Source organism: Lepisosteus oculatus, chromosome 14 (genome assembly GCF_040954835.1).
Source record: "Lepisosteus oculatus isolate fLepOcu1 chromosome 14, fLepOcu1.hap2, whole genome shotgun sequence".
NCBI classification, from domain to species: Eukaryota; Metazoa; Chordata; class Actinopteri; order Semionotiformes; family Lepisosteidae; genus Lepisosteus; species Lepisosteus oculatus.
The window spans coordinates 6,821,197-6,842,989 of record NC_090709.1 but is presented as its reverse complement, the minus strand read 5'-3'; the positions used below and the strand labels follow the sequence as shown (position 1 = coordinate 6,842,989).

Genomic DNA, 21,793 nt, shown 5'->3' with positions numbered 1-21,793 from the left:
TGAGTGCGATATGTTTTGTCATGATGTGTCAGAAACGTCCCATGTTGTTATGTGTCCTACTGTACGTGTGCAATAGAGTGATGTGCGATGTTTTTCTGATTTTTTTGCGACAGTAAAATGTGCAACGATGTTCTTTTTTGCATGCTATTGAAGTGTACAGGAGTGCTGGGTGTCCATACAGACATTCCCTCGATGGGGACAGTAAAAGTCTTCTCTCTTTGCTGGACATTTTTTTTTTCCCATCGGTTGAGAAAGTTGACATGTGAAAGAGTGTGGAGTGTTAAAGTAGTTTATTTTATTGCTGTTGCTTTGTGTGAATGTACTGTGATCTGTTGGGGGAATTTAAAGATGATCTCATCTGTGCCAGTGTGGGCATGACTCTGTAAATGGCTGGCTTAGCTTGTAACTCATAACTGCACACCAAGATAACGAGAAGCAGCAGACAAATGTCTCTTGTGATCTCTGTGATGGACTTGTCTCCTATCCAGGGTGTGTGAGTGTGTGTGTTTGCCTGTGATGGACTGATGTCCTGTCCAGGGTGTGTGAGTGTGTGTGTGTGTCCTGTGATGGACTGGTGTCCTGTCCAGGGTGTGTGAGTGTGTGTGTGTGTCCTGTGATGGACTGGTGTCCTGTCCAGGGTGTGTGAGTGTGTGTGTGTCCTGTGATGGACTGGTGTCCTGTCCAGGGTCTGTGAGTGTGTGTGTCCTGTGATGGACTCGTGTCCTGTCCAGGGTGTGTGAGTGTGTGTGTGTGTCCTGTGATGGACTGGTGTCCTGTCCAGGGTGTGTGAGTGTGTGTGTGTGTGTCCTGTGATGGACTGGTGTCCTGTCCAGGGTGTGTGAGTGTGTGTGTGTGTCCTGTGATGGACTGGTGTCCTGTCCAGGGTGTGTGAGTGTGTGTGTCCTGTGATGGACTGGTGTCCTGTCCAGGGTGTGTGAGTGTGTGTGTGTCCTGTGATGGACTGGTGTCCTGTCCAGGGTCTGTGAGTGTGTGTGTCCTGTGATGGACTCGTGTCCTGTCCAGGGTGTGTGAGTGTGTGTGTGTGTCCTGTGATGGACTGGTGTCCTGTCCAGGGTGTGTGAGTGTGTGTGTGTGTGTCCTGTGATGGACTGGTGTCCTGTCCAGGGTGTGTGAGTGTGTGTGTGTGTCCTGTGATGGACTGGTGTCCTGTCCAGGGTGTGTGAGTGTGTGTCCTGTGATGGACTGGTGTCCTGTCCAGGGTGTGTGTGTGTGTCCTGTGATGGACTGATGTCCTGTCCAGGGTGTGTGTCCGTTTCTGCTTTTCTGCGTGGAATGAACCCGCGCCGCGCTCTTCCACGGAGCAGGGCTGTGGGTGTGTCGGGGTTCCTCTCCCACTCAGAAAAGTTCGGATCTGCGTCAGTGGTGGGTTTTTTTGTTTTAACAACCGATGCGTGACGCAATCAGGATAAAAAGAGACACGCGCGTGGCTTTCTTGCGGGTTCCCCCGTCTTGCGTGAAGAGCACGAAAAAATGTCACTCGGTAAGAATTTGGACCTTCACTCCCACGATCCCCAGCAAATGCGGTAGAGGCAGCAGCTATAAGAGAAGATCAATTCACTTTATGATCACTTATGAGGAATTGGTCTTGTCGCAGAGCCCAGCTGGCTCTCCAGGAGACACACAGACAGGGAGAGAGAGAAGCTGGGGGTCAGAGCGCAGGGTCGGCCATTGTACAGCTCCACCTGGAGCAGCTGGGGTTCAGGGCCTCGCTCAGGGGCCCCAACGGAGTAGGATTCGTCTGCGGGCCGCGGGATTCGACCCGGCAAACTCCTTCCAGCCCCAGGCGCTGATCCTGAGCCACAGAGCCACCACTCCTTTGTATATAAGGAATTAATTCAACACACCAGCAACCCCGGAGCTGCCCCTATAATGAAGGATGCTGGAAAAAGTTTCCTCTTACACAAAAGGCAGCTCATATTATTCAACATCCCCCCGCCCCCCCGTACACCTATATAGCGCCTCTTCCGGACTCTCCAGCTCTCTCCGGGTCACGGGGATCCCCTCCACCGCAGCCCGGCCTGGATGACGTTTAGGGTATTGTTTTAAAAAAACAACAACAACAACAACAACAACAACATTTTGACTCCCCCGTCTCTTTCTTTTCCAGAAGTAGAGAAGATCAGCGACTGAAAATGGTCGGAGAACACGGGTAGGTGTGTCGGGAACCCCGAGGTCGAGAGGGACGCGCACAAGGTGGCTTAAAAGATCAGACGCTGTTAAACGAAGGGAACTTCTCATCCCGTTATATTAGAAGGACGGAAGTCTGAGAAAATCGAGGATATTCTTGAGCAGGAGCAGCGTTAAGTGAGATCTCATTTATAGACTTGAAACTTAATGCCACCCCCCCCCCCCAAACAGCCACGGGTGGGTATATTATCCTCAGGAATCTCTTCCCTCTGTCCAAATCGCTTCAACTGTGGGAACGCGTAGACCTGACGGAAGTCTGATAGGACTTTGGGCGCCCTCTGGCGGAAAAGGGCCGCATTACCAGCCGCCCGGCTGTTCAGCCATGAGGCGTCCTCAAACAACTAGTCAAAAAAAAAGTGTGTCCTCGTTACTGCTCAAAGACCCGCTTATTAGATGTCAACTACCACCGTGTCCTCATCGATGTTCTAGCGAATTCATTTTTATTTCGGGATTTAAGCGAAAACGGCGCTGGGGTTCTCCTCCCGGGAAACCGCGCAAACTCCCGGCTCTCTCCTCCCTGTTGCCGGGACGAGCTTTTCCCGCAGCGGCCGAAGCAGCTGTATTTGAACACTCTCCCTCTCTCTCTCTCAATTCAATTCAAGGTGCTTTATTAGCATGACCGATGGGTACAATCAGTGTTGCCAAAGCAAATAAAAATAATAAAATTAACATGGAACAAAACAAAAAATAGAAGTAAAATAAAATCTACAGACATGTTACAGACATTTACAACAAAGACATATTATAAAATATTGACATATACTGTAGGCGGCTGGAGCATTATTGGGAGACAGACTCACTGTTCCTCAGGCTGTGACAGGAGATCACATACTGGGCTGCCAGATCAACTGAGTTCCCTCCTCCCTCTCCCAGTAGGATTGGGACCCGTTGTGATTCTGGCAGGTGTGGGAACTCTGGGATTAGATTTCTGAATTTCGGGAAGAATGTTTCTCTAATCCCAGAGTATCTGTCACAGTGCAGTAGGAAGTGCACCTCTGTCTCTATTTCTCCCCCTGGCAGTGGGAGCACAGCCTGTCCCCTCTGGGCAGCCAGGTCTGCCTGTGTCGCCCAGTTTCTATGGCCAGGTTGTGGTCACTGAGCCTGTACTTCGTCAGGGTCTGTTTCTGTTTGTTATTTTTTATTTTGGTCAAATAATCAGGTAGTGTGTATTGTCTGTTTAGGGTTCTGTAGCATTCCAGTTGATGTTGTGTTTGTGTGTGTGTGTCCCAGTGTGTGAGATATTGCTGTTTGATCTGTGCTGTTGTGGTGCTCTAGCAGTGCTGTCCTGAGGCTGGTTAGGGTTGGTGTGGCTCAGGTCGGTGAGCCTCAGGACCAGCTGGCTCAGGGGGCTCTGTTTTGGGTTTAGCTCTTGGCTCAGCAGGGCTTTGTGGTGGTAGGAATTGTGGTCGCTGTTTTTTAGGTGTAGCCAATACTTTAATATTCTTTTCTGTATGTTAATCAATAGTGGGTACTGGCCTAATTCGGCCCTGCACCCGTTGTTAGGTGTTTTTCTCTGCACACGGAGGATGTTTCTACAGATCTCCACGTGCAGAGTTTCTGTGGGGTGTTTGTCCCATTGAGTGTAATCCTGGTCTGTGAGGGGACCCCACACTTCACTGCCATATAGGGCAAGGGGTTGGATTACACTTTCAAATATTTGGAGCCAGATTCTTGTTGGTGGGTTGATGTTGAAGAGCCTCCTTCTTATTGCGTAGAAAGCCCTGAGTGCCTTCTCCCTCAGTGCCTTCACTGTCAGGTCAAAACTCCCGGAACAGCTGATGGTGAGACCGAGATATGTGTAGCTGGATGTGTGCTCCAATGTGTTGTTGTTCAGTGTGAATTTGTACCTGTTTCCCTGAGGTCTGGCTTTCTTCTGGAAAACCATAACTCTGGTCTTGTCCAGATTGACTGTCAGCACCCAGGTCTGACAGTCCTGCTCCAGCAGTGCCAGGTTCTGCTGTTCTGGGTCCAGATTGACAGTCAGCGCCCAGGTCTGACAGTACTGCTCCAGCAGTGCCAAGTTCTGCTGCTCTGGGTCCAGATTGACAGCCAGATTGACTGCAGCCCCTGTTCTGTGGGCGACAGCAGGACCAGGTCATCTGCGTAGAGCAGGAACTTGATTTCTGTGTGGTGTAGTGTGAGACCAGGAGGTGCAGACTGCTCCAACATTCCTGCTAATTCGTTGATATAGATATTGAACAGTGTTGGGCCTCTCTCTCCCCTCTCCCCTTACTATCTCCTCTCTCTCCCCCTCATTCTCTCTCCCCTTTCTTTCTCCCCTCACTCTCTCCCCTCTCTCTCCCCTCTCTCTCCTTACTCTCTCCCCTCTCTCCTTTCTCTAACAGGGACTGGAGGAGAGGCAGCAGCAGAGGGAGACAGAGCTGAGGCAGCAGCAGAGGGAGACAGAGCTGAGGCAGGAGCAGGAGGAGAGACAGAGACAGCAGCAGAGGGAGGCAGAGCTGAGGCAGGAGCTGGAGGAGAGGCAGAGGCAGCAGCAGAGGGAGGCAGAGCTGAGGCAGGAGCTGGAGGAGATACAGAGGCAGCAGCAGAGGGTGGCAGAGCTGAGGCAGGAGCTGGAGGAGATACAGAGGCAGCAACAGAGGGAGTCAGAGCTGAGGCAGGAGCTGGAGGAGATACAGAGGCAGCAGCAGAGGGAGACAGAGCTGAGGCAGGAGCTGGAGGAGAAGCAGCAGCAGAGGGAGGCAGAGCTGAGGCAGGAGCTGGAGGAGAAGCAGCAGCAGAGGGAGGCAGAGCTGAGGCAGGAGTTGGAGGAGAGGCAGCAGCAGAGGGAGACAAAACTGAGGCAGGAGCTGGAGGAGAGACAGAGGCAGCAGCAGAGGGAGGCAGAGCTGAGGCAGGAGCTGGAGGAGAGGCAGCAGCAGAGGGAGGCAGAGCTGAGGCAGGAGCTGGAGGAGATACAGCAGTGGAGGCAGAAGAAATGGGCCCGGCCGAGGCAGAGGAGAGAGGAAGGCGCGCCGGACTCCGCCCAGCTCGGCCCAAAGCTGAGAATCCAGTACAAGCCTCCGTGCCGTGTTTCCCGCCGTAAGTACGCCTCCCGCTGGCACAGCCCTGCCACGACCAGAGCCTCGCGCCCTCAGTGCCTTCCTTACACTTCTGTATAGCGCCTTGCTGGACCCTCCCCTCAGAGCTCTTCCCAGGTCACGGGGAATCCCACTACCACCACCAGTGTGCAGCCCCCACCTGGAGGATGCTCCAGTCCGCTCCGCCCACAGCTGCTCTCTGGGGGGGAGGAGAGCAGAGGGATGCTCGTCACCCGCTGTGCTGCTCCCGTATTCCAGCCCCGTTTTCCCTGTGTTTTCCAGGATCCGGGACCAAAGGGACCGGGCCGGACTCGGGACACGTCCCGCACGGAGCGCAGCAGCCAGACAGCAGAGAAGCATCGCGCTGCAGCCTGCAGTAGCGTCGACAGCCAGCGACACACCCCACACAGAGACCCTCATCCAGGCAACTTAATCCACACAGAGACCTCATCCAGGCAACTTAATCCACACAGAGACCTCATCCAGCCAATTTAATCAGGACAGAGACCCACATCCACGCAACTTAATCCAGACAGAGACCTCAACCAGGCAATTTACTCGAGACATCAGTCATCTGTGATCCAAGTCCACCATCTATTATAGACCCTCATCCAGGCAATTTAATCGAGACAGAGACCTCAACCAGGCAATTTAATCGAGACAGAGACCCTCATCCAGGCAATTTAATCGAGACAGCACCCTGATCAAGACAGCAGTTAAATCCAGACAGCAATCTAATCCATGTTATTTCATCTCTGCCAGTGTGACTTTTGCAACTCCTGCTCTTAAAAAAGATGTATTCGGATTCTGAAGATTCTGACTTTGTAATGACAATAATAACTGTGATCATAAGAATATGAAAAGCATAATAAAGACTGAAATGTTGGCTGTGCCCTCTTGAAATCTCTCTCCCAGAGCTTGTCAGGTGCGGAAGGAAGAATGGGCGGTAAGGTTTTGGGAGAGCAGATCCCATTTTCCGATGGAATCTTCCGAGCCAAAACGTAACCTAGCATCTCTTTAAATAAAAAAATCAACAGACAGACGCACTTTAATTCTATAAACAACCTTTACTTCCTTTAAATTCAATACAATCATAAGAAACAAATCAGATCATCAAAACCAAATAAGCGTTTGGCGCCTACAGCCCTGAATTGGAAAAAATGCTTCGAAAACAGATGGATGAACTATAAAAGTTACAACTGAACAGTAATTCACACAACAGCATCAAATAGCAAACTGCAGGCATCAGATAGCATGGAAAATAACTCAGTCATCTATTATAAAGTTAGTCTTAAGGCTAAAGAATTTTTATACTAAAGTCTTGCTCTGAGTAAACATGCAGCAGTATATAAAATATCATTGGATTATAGAGCCTTGTAACTAAGATATGCTATTAAAGAATTGTTAAGATCTGTTTTGAAAATGGAGAAATAAACTTCATGCAAAATGCGAGTTAATCTCTGATGTTGCTTAAATACCCAATTTCTATGGAATTGGTCCATTTTTCAGTACAATGTACCATCGATGTCCCCTGGCTGTAGTTTAGTGTCCCACTGTTTCCCTCCTCTTCTGTCTCTGGAGTGAAGCACTGCCGGGTTTATGAGGCCCACGTCATGTGATCCAAGTCCACCAATCGCAACCAGACACCGGGCCATGAGGCTTTAAGACAGGTGTGCTTCAGCACAGGAAGTGACATCGACACTGTGTGTTGTGCACCCACCCAATCTGACTGGAGACAGAATAACTGGAAAACAGACAAAATAATCTAACAACCCAGTGAATATGGCTAAATACCTAAGAAACATTCAGAAATGAAATGAGAAATTATATAACAAACAAATAATCTTAGAGAAAATCTGATGAAGCAGTATAAAAAATGGACAAAAATAAACAAAACACAAGGTCACAATTGTCTTAAAATACCCAAGGTTTAAAACGGCAAAATATGGGATTGAAAGTTTGACCATGGGTTCTCCGACAATCTTACACAATAACTGTTATCTCTAGCATGTCACGTTTCTTATACCAATCTTTCACTTTTTTTGTAATTGCATTACAGAATCAATTTTTGACTTCCTCAGGCTTGTGTTGCACCCATAAATACCAGTGTTCACCAAAAGAGGACCAGCTCCGTGAAGCATTACTCTATTTGTTCTTAAACATGAACTTATGCACTGGCCTGATTTGCTGCGTTTTTCGAGGTCTTGTGGATGGACATGCTTCTTTTCACTGTCCAGAGAGCTCCACAATTTCACCGGTGCATCTATCTCCGCGTGGTCATACGTGTTAAATGTCTTCAGTTCTTCTATTGCGGATTTCTTGTCAATAGTTTTCCAGTATTCTGGTATCTCTCCTTTACCTTGAAAGGTCTTGCTATAACGCTTCTCCAGCTTGTCTTTAAAGGCACAGATGAACCACTTCCAATACATCTGTGCAGAGTTATCTGGGGTGATGTGCCATCTATTGAAGGGTGGACCTGCTTCTCTGTATCTCCTCCACGGAGTTTCTCTTGATTCGTCGTTATTGGGCAGGAAAGTCCCATCACTGCAGACGGAGGTGGTACAGATCTCTATGGAGAAGTTCTGAGTGCCGTGGTGAAACCAGCCATTCACAGCCCTGGGGCGATGAAATTGGACACAGTGATCTGTAGAGTGGTCAGGGATACTGTTGGTACAAACAGCACAACAGAGAGGGCACTGCTCCCAGCACCCACTGAGCTGCTTCGACAGAATGTAATCGGGGCTTTCCCAGAACTTGTTGATGTCTACTCCACCTTTGGTTTCTTCTGATAAAGTGTGATGCATCGCTATGATGGATTCATATACCTTTTCTTTCAGATACTGCAGGTCAATGTCCTCTTTCTCAATAGTCCTAAAGTAATTCCGTGGAATGTCCATGTCACTCCCCAGTTCTGAACAAAATTCATCCAGCCACATGGAGACATTGCCCTGCTTATCTTCAACAAGCCCTGTTACTTTACAAACTGTGAATATAATGCGGTCTATCAGATATGTGAGATTATCGGTCAAGATCTCAGTAATTCTCTCCCTCCCACTGTGTTTACAGTATTTTTCAACACAGTCTGTTATATACCTGTCAAAACAATCCTTTGGTGCAACAAAGTATTCTTCATACAAATCAAATCTCTCCTTCTCAGCCAGGTATATCAGTAGGTGATTTTCCAGGTTGGATCTATTACTGTTGAAAGCTGGATGGGTCGACCTCATCTCGCCTGCAATTCTGATGCCAATTTTTTCATACACTGCCTGCTGGACAGCGGTTTTCAGTTTTCCATGAAGGAAATCAACAAGAATGTTGAGGGCTGTGCTTTGTTGGCAGAAACTCTTAAAGATTTGTAGATATTCCTCTCTCTTGCTTTTGAAGTACAGCATTGGGTCGTTTGCCTTCTTGAATGCTTCCTGCTTTACCTTGAACTGTTCTGCTGCAAACACACAAAGATGGGCAGATAACTCGATTCTGTAGTTATCTGTTAATGCAAAGTGTTTTGTATGTTCTTCAAAGTCTTTGAACCCTGATTGTATTAGATTTAGTATTGCATTGATGTAGCCCTCATCGAAGTCCAGTATCGCATCCTGCAGATCATCAATGTATTGTTTAATTGTTTTCGATATACTTGCTGAAAGATGGATTACACTTTCTTCATCTGTTGGAGTAAAAGAGTGTGTAAAAATTCCATATTTGGATTTTTTATGAATGTGTTTTTTCTCATCAAACTGAAAGGTTTGGGGACGCTCAGTAATTACTTGTTTGGAATTTGCTTTTGTTTTAAATGTTTCACAAAAGATTTTTTCCACTGCTGCATCGATGTTGACGTCTTTCTCTGCAGGGGTCTTTGAGGCAACTCTGGTCATCAGTTCCACCCAGAGTTTCTCAAACTCTTTATCCATTGTCTCATCACACTCGCTAATTAGATTAGAAGCCAGACATCTGCTTTTTGCGAGCAGCTCTGCCAGGTACTGGGATTTCTTTTGATCCAGTCCTGATCTAGACTTACGTTGTGCAATCCATTTTTTACATCTCCTCTGGGTGTCCTCGATGAGCTCCTCTTTCACTGTCTGTAATCTGAAATCAATGTTATTTTTCCACTGATTCAATATATGTGGATATTTCTCCTTTTTAAAGTACTCTTCAGTTTCTTCTGAAATGGCTTTTGCCTGCTGCTCAAACGACTTTTTAATGCTTGAGCTGTCTACTGCTTGCACTTGATCACTCATGATTTGGTGCCGCAGTGTCCTTTGCAGGTCAAGACCACATTTTCTCAGCTGCCATGTCCAATTTCCACAATTTACTTCTAACCTCTTATAAACCATGACTTCCAAACTGTTTCGAAAGCTGAAAACAAAGTTTTCCCCTAGCAGTGCATTCCACATGGCCACTATCCGCAATTTCATTTCTGAGATAGAAGCAAATCTACAGTCCGACTTCCATTCTCTTATTCCGAGTATTGTGCTCTTCAGTTCTTGGACGTTTTCGCTGTAGCTTGGGTTGGGAGGTGCTGTTGATGGGTTTCCTTCAAAAAGATTTTTGAAAAAGTAAACGTGCTTTCTTACGTCAAATTGTTGCATTATTAATCTCCGGTGATCGAAGGCCTTCTGTGTCCACTATTAGGACAAAGTCATACTGCAACTCATCTCTGATCTTTTGATCCACTGTCACTAACTGCATGAATGCTCCTCTTGTGCATCTTCCTGCACTCACTGGAAAGTGAAGACCAAACATAGTGTTCAGTAATGTGGACTTGCCAGAGCTTTGAACACCAAGAATGGACAGAACAAATATCTGTTTGTCACCAACTTTATGGATCAGTTTGTCCAGCACTGCTTCGATCCATCCAAGAGGGACGTAGGAAGCATCCCCATCCATCAGTTCAAGAGGATATCCTGCGATCAACATTTCAGCCCCTATCCCTGGAAGAGCAGTAAGATACTGTTTTTCATCTGCCATATCTGGTGACATTTTCAAAGCTTCATAGATCTGACTGACTTCTCGCAACAAATGCTGAAGGCCAAAGTTTGAAGCATCGAGTTCCCGAGATATATTCTCCGCTGTCTTTTGCAATTGACTTTCATCGCCTCCGTTTGAGGTGCGCTGCGATTTCATGTCCACCCATGTTGAGTGGTAGAGCGCTTGAAGTTTAGTGAGTGAATCTGTGGTAAGATCATCCAGGAGTGTTCCTAACCACTGCAGCATGTACAGTTTAGTGTCCTGAGAAAGTGAAGAGGAGCCGAGACACTCCAGGAAGGATCTCATGAGGTTGTTGAGAGGGAAAGCTTTGCCCAGCTGTTCTTTGCGTAAGTCTTCTTTCTTAGCTTGGATTTTACTCTTTTGCTGCTCAATACTGGTAAAGGCACTAGACTGTAGTCGATAAGACTCTTTATCTTTCCTGCACCATTCATACCAGAGATCACCTTGTAATGGTAGAAATGTCCTTTTCACATTGGCCAGGTCTTCTTTCTTTATTAGATCCATAAGTCTCTGGGCAATTTCATGACCTTCTCTGCATTTCTCATTGACTTCATCTGTTACAATGCTATGTCGTCTGGCTACTTCTATGCAGGCTTTTAAAGAGCACTCTTTATCCTTAGTACCTAGAAAATGTTTGATGTGAGAAATGATTTCATCTGTTAACTGGGCTTCATTCTTATTGTGAACTGCAAGTTTCACCTTAGTTGGATTAGGTCTGTGAGCAACCTTTTCTTTTTCTGCAAAGAGACAGATGACCGGTGTGGAGCTCTTGAGGAGAGAAGAGAGGGTCTCTTTTCTGGTGTCATTCAAAGAGGATTCCGAAAGCAGAACCACGATAACAGCACTGACTTCCTGCAGAAACGCGATCTGCTCCTTGTGGTTGCTGGCGTCGCCGTGCAGATTAGTGAACGCCATGCAGCTGTTAAGAACGTCGTCTTCCATTCCACCTGGCCAGTACCACGCAATCTCCACCAGCCCATCCGTGAGAAGGCATTCCCTCGTACTGCCTTTGCAGTGCCGGTGGAAGAAAACATTGTGCTTCTGTCTGTTGATTACGCTGTTCAGGATTTTCGATTTAGATGTCGGGCATATTCCAAACCTAATGAAAGACACTATCGGTACAGATGCCTGGAACAAAAGTCCGCTTTTGACACTGTCTTTATTGGTACCTTTACTTTTCCAGCTCTTCTTAACCTGCTGAAATGCCCACATGGGAAATTCGGTCGTATCGTTTCGTGGGTCAGGTACTAGCAGAGGCAGGGCATATTGGCACTTGGTCAGTTTCATACACATCCACTGCCTCAGGAAATAGCTAGCACAAAGGAACACAGCCATCTGAATATCCATGGGATGGATCTGCAATTCTTCCTCTGTGTCATCATCACACACATTTGTATCACCCAGGAAATCATCGACATCACAGCTGACCTCTGCACTCTTGTGATGTGGCTGCCCTTTTTCCTTGACGCACAGCACACTCCTGGCTCGGTAGTCCAGCATCATGAGCTTGTACAGGTAATAAAAAGACAGCTCCTCTTCTGCGGTTGGCTGAGTGTTACTCAATGATAACTTGTTTACAGTTAGTACATCTGGCTTTGTCAGTTTTACAGAATAGAACTTCTGGAGTCCGAGTCTTTCCAGTAGTTTCATAAAAATATGTGCTTTCTCCCCTGCTCCTGACGGCTGGGTTCAAATGCTCTCCTCTTTGTTTCTCGTGCCCAAGACGCTTGGCTTGTCCTCTTGTTCCCCCACCTGCAGCTGCCGCTTGCCTTCTTGTGAGGATTCGGAGAAGCGGATCTCTGTACACAGGAATACTTTGTCCAGCTGTTGTATCTCATTTTTCTCCGTCCCCAAGACGATGGAGTGTAGCTCTTTTTCAATTCTCTCCCAGTCTTGACGTGGACTGTCACAGTCCAGTATTGCAGAAAGGTCACTGGGAGGGGTCTCTCTGAAGTGTGCTTTAAAGAACTCCAGTCGTCTCCCCTTCTCTTCATAAGAAACTTTTCCTCCGTCAGAGGATATTGAAAGGGCTAAATGCCACAAGAAAGCCAGGGCTCTATCTGCACTCTTAGCACTCAGCTGGATGTACTGGGTATGTTTACTGAGCAGTGTTTCCTCAATGAAGTCAATTTCTGCCCACCCAAGAAGGTGAGAAAATATACCATCTTTTGCACTATATCCCAAAATGTTGACGATGGAAAGGATTAACATCTCTTCCCTGTATTGATTGGTCTCCCTTTGCGTTCTCAGCAATGAGTTCAATGAGAGCAAGACTGTAAGTGTTGCTTTGATTTTTGCTTCCTGAACACTTTCCAGATCACAGTGTGAAAATCTTTCACCTCTGGTCTCTTCTTTAGCTGTCTTGAGAATTTCTATGAAATGTGACAAATCAGCAACAACAACATCTTTGTGGATCTTCTCAGCGGACTGATGAGCCCATTTCAGTATTTGGGCCTTACTTGGGAAGCTTTTCACCTGAAACGAATAAGGCTCAATTAAATCACACATCAGTGCCCTGAGAGTTGTGGTTTCTGCAGGAGCAAGATGCTCGTTTTCTTGAGTCACTTGAAGTAAAAAATCTTGAAAGACTTTGTCAGAAAGACATGATTCTACCCAAATAGCATGGCTTCCCGTTTTTTCATACAACTTAATCTTGAATTCAAGTAATTCTTTCAGGCACGCTTCACTGTCTGACGTCTGCCTGCCCCTCATGGAACTGAGAAGATTTTTAACGTCTGTGACTGCAGAGAGCACATTCTCACCCCATAGTGTCTCGGGGCTAACGTTTGTGATCGACATGTACGCTTCCCTGAGAATGTTGCTCAGCATTGTGACGTCTTTAAAATCCTTTCTGTGAGCGGAGAGGATGATTTCCCAAACAGGCATGAGAGTTACTCCTCTGTCGATGACACACCAGGTTCTGTTACTGGATACAAGAGCAGATCTCCACTGTAGGTAGTTATCTGTTTCAGCTGGACCCCCAGTTTTACTCACAGAGAGCTGGATTTTGTTCAGAAGAGCTTCACTGTGCCCTCCAGAAAGGAATTCCTTCAGTTCAGATGAAAGGAACCCCGCATTGACCTCAGCGGTCAACGAGGAAGCTACACTGCACCAAAAGCCAATGTAGGCGGACAGGACCTGAGACATGACTCCCTCCACCTCTGTGAGCTCGTTGTTCATGATGCCCTCAGCAGCTGCCTTCCAGCAGAACCTCCCGCCAAAGTGAAAAGGACCCTGGTTCACATGGGACCCAAACCTTTCAAAATACTGGCGAACTTCGGCAATGATTCAGAAGTGTTCTGAGCTTTGTTAATATTCAGCAGAATTTTTTCCAGGTTCTGCAGCTCACGCAAAGCTGCAGTCGATAGTTTCACCTGTTCCTTAGCAATAAAGGCAGAAGCCAGGGGTATGTACTTGTACACTGTAGTGCACTTGTAGGAGACCTCACAAGAAGACGCGCGTTTCTCTCCGAATTCTTCTGAATTGCGTTTTTCTCTTGTGCCCGCTAGGCTGACACCGCGGACACCAGTAGATACCGCGCAGTTGCTGCTGAAGCCGAGCCTTTCCACAATCTTCTGGAAAAGCGTCTGAGATTCAAGGGTTGAAAAGTCTCTCTGTGCATAAAAGGAGCTCTGCTCCGGACCCTTCAGGCAGAACAGTTTCGAGACCTGAATGAGCTGCTGTCTTTTCTCCAGCATGTCCTCCAGTTTCCCAGTTTTAAATACCCCCTCCAGAGCCAGGCCACCAGACGCATGCAGCAACACCTCCTCACTGGAGACACGTTCTGGAGGATTACGGGGAGTGATGTCTAGAACAGCGAGCTGCTCAAGATGCTTTCTAGTTCCTTCCGAGGCTGTCGAGACTGCCCTAGAGATGAGCATAGCTCCTTCGCTCTTGCTTCAAGATCTGTGTGGCCGTGTTCTTTTTCCATTCTGATCAGTTCAGTGAGAGCCCGTTTTGTTTTCTCTAGTTTCTCCTGCAGTCTCTCCATTTGCTCTTCCGCCAGGTCGCTAGATTTCACATTTGGATCGGGAGTTCTGACAAGTTTGTGAAGAGCATTTTCTCCCACACTTCTCGCACGTGCAGTTCTAACTTTGCGTACTCCTCCTCCGTGACAAACTGTAAAGAGTTTGTGTTTGTAAGATGGAGACTATGTAGCTTTGGTAGCCAGTACTCTGCTTCGAGGCCCACGCTTTCAAGCTCTTTGGAAAGTTCCGCCTGTTTTTGGTCCATCGATCTTTTCAAATCTTCACTTTCCATACTTATCTGAAAAAAACAGAGACATTTGTCCATCAACAAGGTGACCAAATTCCCCAAAACGCGTCCCATTTCTCTTGTCTGCTCCTTTCCCCCATTTCAAATAGCCATCTTAGATCGCACAATTATTTGGTCAAAATGTAAATGATTTTTTGTAGACTCACTGCATCAATACAGTAACAGACAATCGAATTACGGTGTCATAATGACACCGATAATGATAAATATTTAGTCAATGACAAATATTTAGTGAAAAGCAGTATCAGGTAAAATAAAGTAGAAATTCCCTATATCATGAAAATATACTTTTTTCCAGTATTCGCTCTAAACACTACTTAACTATCTATTGTCAAAATGATCATTAGAGATGTTTTTACTGTTTAAGAAGTATAACTACGTATAACACTAGGTGACCGCCAAATCTGCTGTACTGACAGGCCTCCCGGGTACGAACCGCAGAGAGTTATCTTTTATCCACAAAAATACCTTGTCTACATATCTGGAAATAAATGGGGTTTTTTTTTCACTCCAATTAGGAACATAATTCATCACTTGAAGACCCTTCGTAAGGTAAAACTGAATAAACCCAAAAACGAAAATCCCTTTACCTGTAAAATCTTCCTGTTCATTCACAGAATTCATTCCCAGATCAATATTTATCCTGACAGAACACTGAATCATCCATGTAGGAGTGGCAATAGCTCATCTCCAATTTACCCTGCTATAGTAGCTATCTTGCCGTAAACGTTTAACTTTTGTGGGAGGCTGTAAACTCACATTACCTCACTAGGTGTCTTAAAATCACTGTGTGGGTAAAGGACCTATCTCCGTTCAAATGCACCTACCCCCGTGTAACTGGAATTAACTGCCTGCTGAAAAAACACAGGGCTGTAAAACCTTCTACCAGCATGTCTTATATCCAGCAGCCATCTCACCCTGCAGCTCCCAGCTGGCAGCCCCCTCCTCACTGGAGCCCAGCAGGTGGGAGCCCGGCCAGTACCTGGAGGGGAGACTCCTGGGAAAAACTAAGGTTGCTGCTGGGAGAGGTGTTAGTGGGGCCAGCAGGGGGCGCTCTCACCCTGCGGTCTGTGTGGGTCCTGATGCCCCAGTATAGTGACGGGGGACACTGGGCTGTAAACAAGCGCCGTCCTTCGGATGAGACGTCAAACCGAGGTCCTGACTCTCTGTGGTCATTAACAATCCCGGGGTGTTTCTGGAGAAGAGTAGGGGTGTTACCCCAGTGTCCTGGCTTGATTCCCTCCCTGGTCTTGACCCATCATGGCCTCCTAATCACCCCCCTCTCTGAACTGGCTCCATCCCTCTGCTCTCCTCCCCACTGAGAGCTGGTGTGTGGGGAGCGTTCTGGCGCACTATGGCTGCCGTCGCATCATCCAGGTGGGGCTGCACACTGGTGGTGGTGGTGGGATTCCCAATGACCTGTCAAGCGCTTTGAGTGGAGTGTCCAGAAAAGCGCTATATAAGTGTAAGCAATTATGATTATTATGTCTTGTAAACCAGCTCCTTATTGGACGAAGTGTATTACCAGTCAGCAGTGAATCAACTGATGCAGAAGTCATGCTAGGTAATCTTTTGCTTAAAAATCACATGGTTTGCAAGAATGTGACAAGCTTTTGTTTTTTAATTTTAAATTACTATGGAATACTTTCATGGGTATACAGTTTATCAGAATATATAGCACCTCTTCAATATATGTCATGTCTAGGAGTTGATACCTCCTTGTGATTATTATTTTCTATACACCCGTCTCCCCACTGCTCTCTCCAGTCCAGGGTCACAGACTGGGGGAGCTGGAGTCTGTCCCAGCAAGCAACAGGCACAAGGCAGGGAACACACTGGACAGGACAGCAGTCCATCACAGGACACACACACACACACACACACACACACACACACACACACACACACACACACACACACACACACACACACACACACACCCTGGACAGGACACCAGTCCATCACAGGACACATACTCACACACCCTGGAGAGGACAGCAGTCCATCACAGGACACACACACACTCACACACCCTGGACAGGACACCAGTCCATCACAGGACACACACACACTCACACACCCTGGACAGGACACCAGTCCATCACAGGACACACACACACTCACACACCCTGGACAGGACACCAGTCCATCACAGGACACACACACACACTCACACACCCTGGACAGGACACCAGTCCATCACAGGACACACACACACACACACACACACACACACCCTGGACAGGACACCAGTCCATCACAGGACACACACACACACACACACACACACACACACACACCCTGGACAGGACACCAGTCCATCACAGGACACACACACACTTACACACCCTGGACAGGACACCAGTCCATCACAGGACACACACACACACCCTGGACGGGACACACACTCACACCAGGGCCAGTTTTCCCAGAAGCGAATTCACCCAACAGCCTGTCATTGGACTGTGGGAGGAACCAGAGTCCCCGGAGCAAACCCACATGAACATGCAAACTCCACAAAGACAGCACCACAGGTTTAGAATCGATACCGTGCTGCCCCTACAGAGAGACCCCCCTTCTTAATATCCCCTCCCTGTGTAAAATATATATATCCCTGCCTTGACAGCATGTTCGCGATTAATTTCATTAACATCGTTTCCTGTCTTGAGGATAGCAGTTTGCGTCTGCGGTTCGAATATTTCGATCTTGATTGGCTTGCATCTCAGGAATCTTCCGAATTCGAAAGCAAGAGCAGGGCGGATGTGTCTTTTTTTTCAAGAACAGAGAAAAAACGACGGTGAACATTATTTTGCTACTCAACAGAAGCAGAACTCTGATTGACGCCGGCAGTTTAGCATTCTGAACTGTGTTTCGTCATGAAATGCGTTCACACCAACATCAGCGCTTAAGAACGAGTGCGAAAGTGTATTAATTTCAACCCAGAAGGTGTACTGTATAGCGTCCAGAGCACGATACTGTTGTGAAACACCCCGTCCCCGCCTCCAAAATACAGCTTTTGTTCGAGAGCTTGATTTCAAGAGTTTATACATCGGAAGCTTTCGTTTTCATTCCTCATAGCTCGTCACGACGCCATTTCCCCCAACATTACCTGTACAGGCGAAGCCGCTCGCCGGAGACTTGGATCTTGTGTTTGTGCTGGAAACTGATCTCACGTGAACTGTACCTGACGGCAGTTTGAAATGGTGCAGGTCGCTGTTTCCTCATTTAACTCTGGACAAGGCTCTTAAAACGAAAGTATAAAGTAGAACTCGCAGTTCAGGAAGTGTGTGGGTTTCCTCAAGATGTGCGTGTGCGTGTGCGTGTGCGTGTGTGTGTGTGTCCTGTGATGGACAGTTGTCCTGTCCAGGGTGTGTGTGTGTGACTGTCCTGTGATGGACGGGTGTCCTGTCCAGGGTGTGTGAGTGTGTGTGTGTCCTGTGATGGACTGCTGTCCTGTCCAGTGTGTACCCTGCCTTGTGCCTGTTGCTTGCTGGGACAGACTCCAGCTCCCCCAGTCTGTGACCCTGGACTGGAGAGAGCAGTGGGGAGACGGGTGGATAGAAATAATAATCACAAGGAGGTATCAACTCCTAGACATGACATATATAGAAGAGGTGCTACATATTCTTATAAAGTGGACGGACGAGGGGACAGACGAGAGGACAGACAAGTGGACGGATGAGTGGAAAGACGAGTGGACGGACGAGGGGACGAGGGGACAAGTGGACGGACAAGTGGACTAGGGGACAGATGAGTGGATGGACAAGTGGACGGATGAGTGGACAGACGAGGGGACGGATGAGGGGACAGACGAGGGGACAGACAAGTGTACAGTCGAGGGGACAGACGAGGGGACGGAAGAGGGGACGGACGAGAGGATAGACAAGTTGACGAGGGGACAGACAAGTGGATGGACGAGGGGACAGACGAGGGGACGAGGGGACAGGCGAGAGGATAGGCGAGGGGACAGGCGAGGGGACGAGGGTCCACTTGTCTGTCCCCTCGTCCGTCCACTCATCCATCCACTCGTCCCCTCGTCCGTCAACTTGTCTGTCCTCTCTTCTTTCCCCTCATCTGTCCCCTCGTCCGTCCACTTGTCCCCTCGTCCATTTGTCTGTCCCCTCGTCTGTCCACTTGTCCACTCGTCCCCTCTTCTGTCCACTCGTCTGTCCACTTGTCCACTTGTCCCCTTGTCTGTCTCTGCTCCAGAAGCGCTGGTACGTCTTTTTAAAGTCCCTGAGCTGCGTGTCGGTGGAGACAGATGATCAGGACGAGCCGATGGAGGTGGTGGAGACCGTGGGTCAGGAGAGGAGGAGCAGGCTGCCGGGAAGGACAAGAAGAGGAAGAGGAGGTGCAGGTGAGCAGACAGGGGGGCGCCGCCCGGTCGTGTCTGTGATTCAAGGAGGAGTCTCCTCTTGCTGTTTGATGTCATGGTGACGTCTGTGTCTGTGTCCCTCACACCTGCAATAACAATGTTCTTTCCAGGTTCCTTTCCTGGTTCTGTGCCAGCTAAGATCTGGACTGGATTGGACTGGACTGGACTGGACTGGACCGGAGCTGAGGGGCCCCAGACTGGACTGGACTGGAGCTGAGGGGCCCCAGACTGGAATGGACCGAAGCTGAGGGACCCCAGACTGTGCTGGACTGAAGCTGAGGGACCCCAGACCCCAGTCTGGACTGAAGCTGAGGGACCCCAGTCTGGACTGAAGCTGAGGGACCCCAGTCTGTGCTGGGCCGAAGCTGAGGGACACCAGACTGTGTTGGACCGAAGCTGAGGGACCCCAATCTGTGCTGGACCGAAGCTGAGGGACCCCAGACTGTGCTGGACCGAAGCTGAGGGACCCCAGACTGGACTGGACTGGAGCCTAGGGACCCCAGTCTGTGCTGGACTGAAGCTGAGGGACCCCAGGCTGGACTGCACTGGAGCTGAGGGACACCAGACTGGACTGGACTGGAGTTGAGGGGCCCCAGACTGGACTGGACCGAAGCTGAGGGACCCGACTGGACTGGACCAAAGCTGAGGGACCCAGACTGTGCTGGACCGAAGCTGAGGGACCCAGACTGTGCTGGACCGAAGCTTAGAGACCCCAGACTGTGCTGGGCCGAAGCTGAGGGACCCCAGTCTGGACCGAAGCTGAGGGACCCCAGACTGTGCTGGACCGAAGCTTAGAGACCCCAGACTGTGCTGGGCCGAAGCTGAGGGACCCCAGTCTGGACCGAAGCTGAGGGACCCCAGTCTGTGCTGGACCGAAGCTGAGGGACCCCAGTCTGGACTGCACTGGAGCTGAGGGACACCAGACTGGACTGGAGCTGAGGGGCCCCAGACTGGACTGGACTGAAGCTGAGGGGCCCCAGACTGGTCTGGACTGAAGCTGAGGGACCCCAGACCCCAGTCTGGACTGAAGCTGAGGGACCCCAGACTGGACTGAAGCTGAGGGACCCCAGACCCCAGTCTGGACTGAAGCTGAGGGACCCCAGACTGGACTGTGGAAAACTTTCACATTATCTCCACCTGAGTCCTCAGATCGTCTGCATGACCTTGTATTATTAAGTATTATTTTAAGGTCCTGTGATGATCGTAAGATGGGGGGGGGAGGGGGGGTCACTAAATAAACCCTTGACATTAATCTGTATTGTAATTTTTGTTCTTTTGTTAAGCATCAATAAAAAATTTAAAAAAAAATCTGTTTAGCTTTTGGTTCCCCCCCCCCACTGAAACGAACGAACAGAGTCTGTCCTTCTCTTTCATCCCGGAGAGTTTGTGGTTGACGGATTATGGCCGAGAGCCCTCGTCGTCGGCGTGCCACCAGTTGGCGGGGATATAGCAGGGGGGGCATCGTGTCCAATACTCCTTGAAACGAGACAGATTTCAAGCCACCTCCGTCTGAAGAGAAGGAAGTCGACCACGAAGTCCAGGGTGTCCTAGGAAGCTCTTTAGCCATCGTTTGCCCAGCAGCCATCTCACCCTGCAGCTCCCAGCTGGCAGCCCCCTCCCCACTGGAGCCCAGCAGGTGGGAGCCCAGCCAGTACCTGGAGGGGAGACTCCTGGGAAAAACTAAGGTTGCTGCTGGGAGAGGTGTTAGTGGGGCCAGCAGGGGGCGCTCTCACCCTGTGGTCTGTGTGGGTCCTGATGCCCCAGTATAGTGACGGGGGACACAGGCGCCGTCCTTTGGATGAGAAGTCAAAACGAGGTCCTGACTCTCTGTGCTCATTAACAATCCCGGGGTGTCTCTGGAGAAGAGTAGGGGTGTTACCCCAGTATCCTGGCCTGATTCCCCCCCGGGCTTGACCCATCATGGCCTCCTAATCACCCCCCTCTCTGAACTGGCTCCATCCCTCTGCTCTCCTCCCCACTGAGAGCTGCTGTGTGCTGAGCGGACTGGAGCATCATCCAGGTGGGGCTGCACACTGGGGGGACTGGAGGGGATCCCCCTGACCTGGGAAGAGCTCTGAGGGGAGGGTCCAGACTTATTAATTATTATTATTATTCGTGCTGCACTGGGCTTCAGTCCTGGCAGTGAGAGGGGGACTCTGTGATCAGTACAGATACTTATGACTGTATAATAATACACGATAGGAATGGAAAACAGGGTAGCGCTGTAATCTCTTCGAAACGTTTTGAAATGCCAGAAGAAGTTTTCACAACCCGGACTCGTGAAGGTACAGGTCTTCTCCCATCGTCCGGAGCAAGGTGTACCGTGTCCTGGTGATTTCTCCCGTTTCGAACGGAGTTTAATGTCGCGTTTCTACTTTATTAGAGAGAGGCACTGAACATCCTGTGATGGACAGGTGTCCTGTCCAGGTTGTGTGAGTGTGTGTGTGTCCTATGATGGACTGGTGTACTGTCCAGGGTGTGTGAGTGTGTGTGTGTCCTGTGATGGACTGCTGTCCTGTCCAGGGTGTATGAGTCTGTGTGTGTCCTGTGATGGACTGGTGTCCTGTCCAGGGTGTGTGTGTGTCCTGTGATGGACTGGTGGATCACAATATTGATTCTCCTCCTTGATTCCCTCCTTCATCGCCAGAGTGAAAGCGGGACACGGCAGTAAAAGCTCAGCCCTGCGGGTGGTGGTCCTCTCGGCCCCACGGGGGGGGGGGTTATGTTCACGTCCCGCTGGGAATCGCACCGACGCGGCGGGGTTTGTGAACGTCCCAGACACCAAGAAAACGAGAGAGAGAGAAAAAAGGTCGTTTTCGGGGTTCAAGAAGCAACCCCGAGATTCAGGAAGTTTCCCCGCTGAGCTTACTCTGCCGAAAACACGCAGGTTTTATTTTTTTCCGTGTCT

At 48.9% G+C, this 21,793-nt stretch overlaps 1 protein-coding gene across 1 annotated transcript; it reads right to left on the bottom strand.

Annotated features, from left to right (window-relative positions):
* Positions 1-9,821: 9,821 nt before the first annotated feature.
* LOC138243393 (interferon-induced very large GTPase 1-like) lies at positions 9,822-11,939 on the bottom strand. The gene has a single exon (XM_069198957.1). The coding sequence runs from the start codon at positions 11,883-11,885 to the stop codon at positions 9,822-9,824; it is 2,064 nt and encodes a 687-aa protein (XP_069055058.1). The 5' UTR covers positions 11,886-11,939.
* Positions 11,940-21,793: the final 9,854 nt, after the last annotated feature.

Bases quoted from the DNA above. Each gene is read 5' to 3' on its own strand.
- LOC138243393 (XM_069198957.1), bottom strand. From the start codon at position 11,885: ATGAAACTACTGGAAAGACTCGGACTCCAGAAGTTCTATTCTGTAAAA.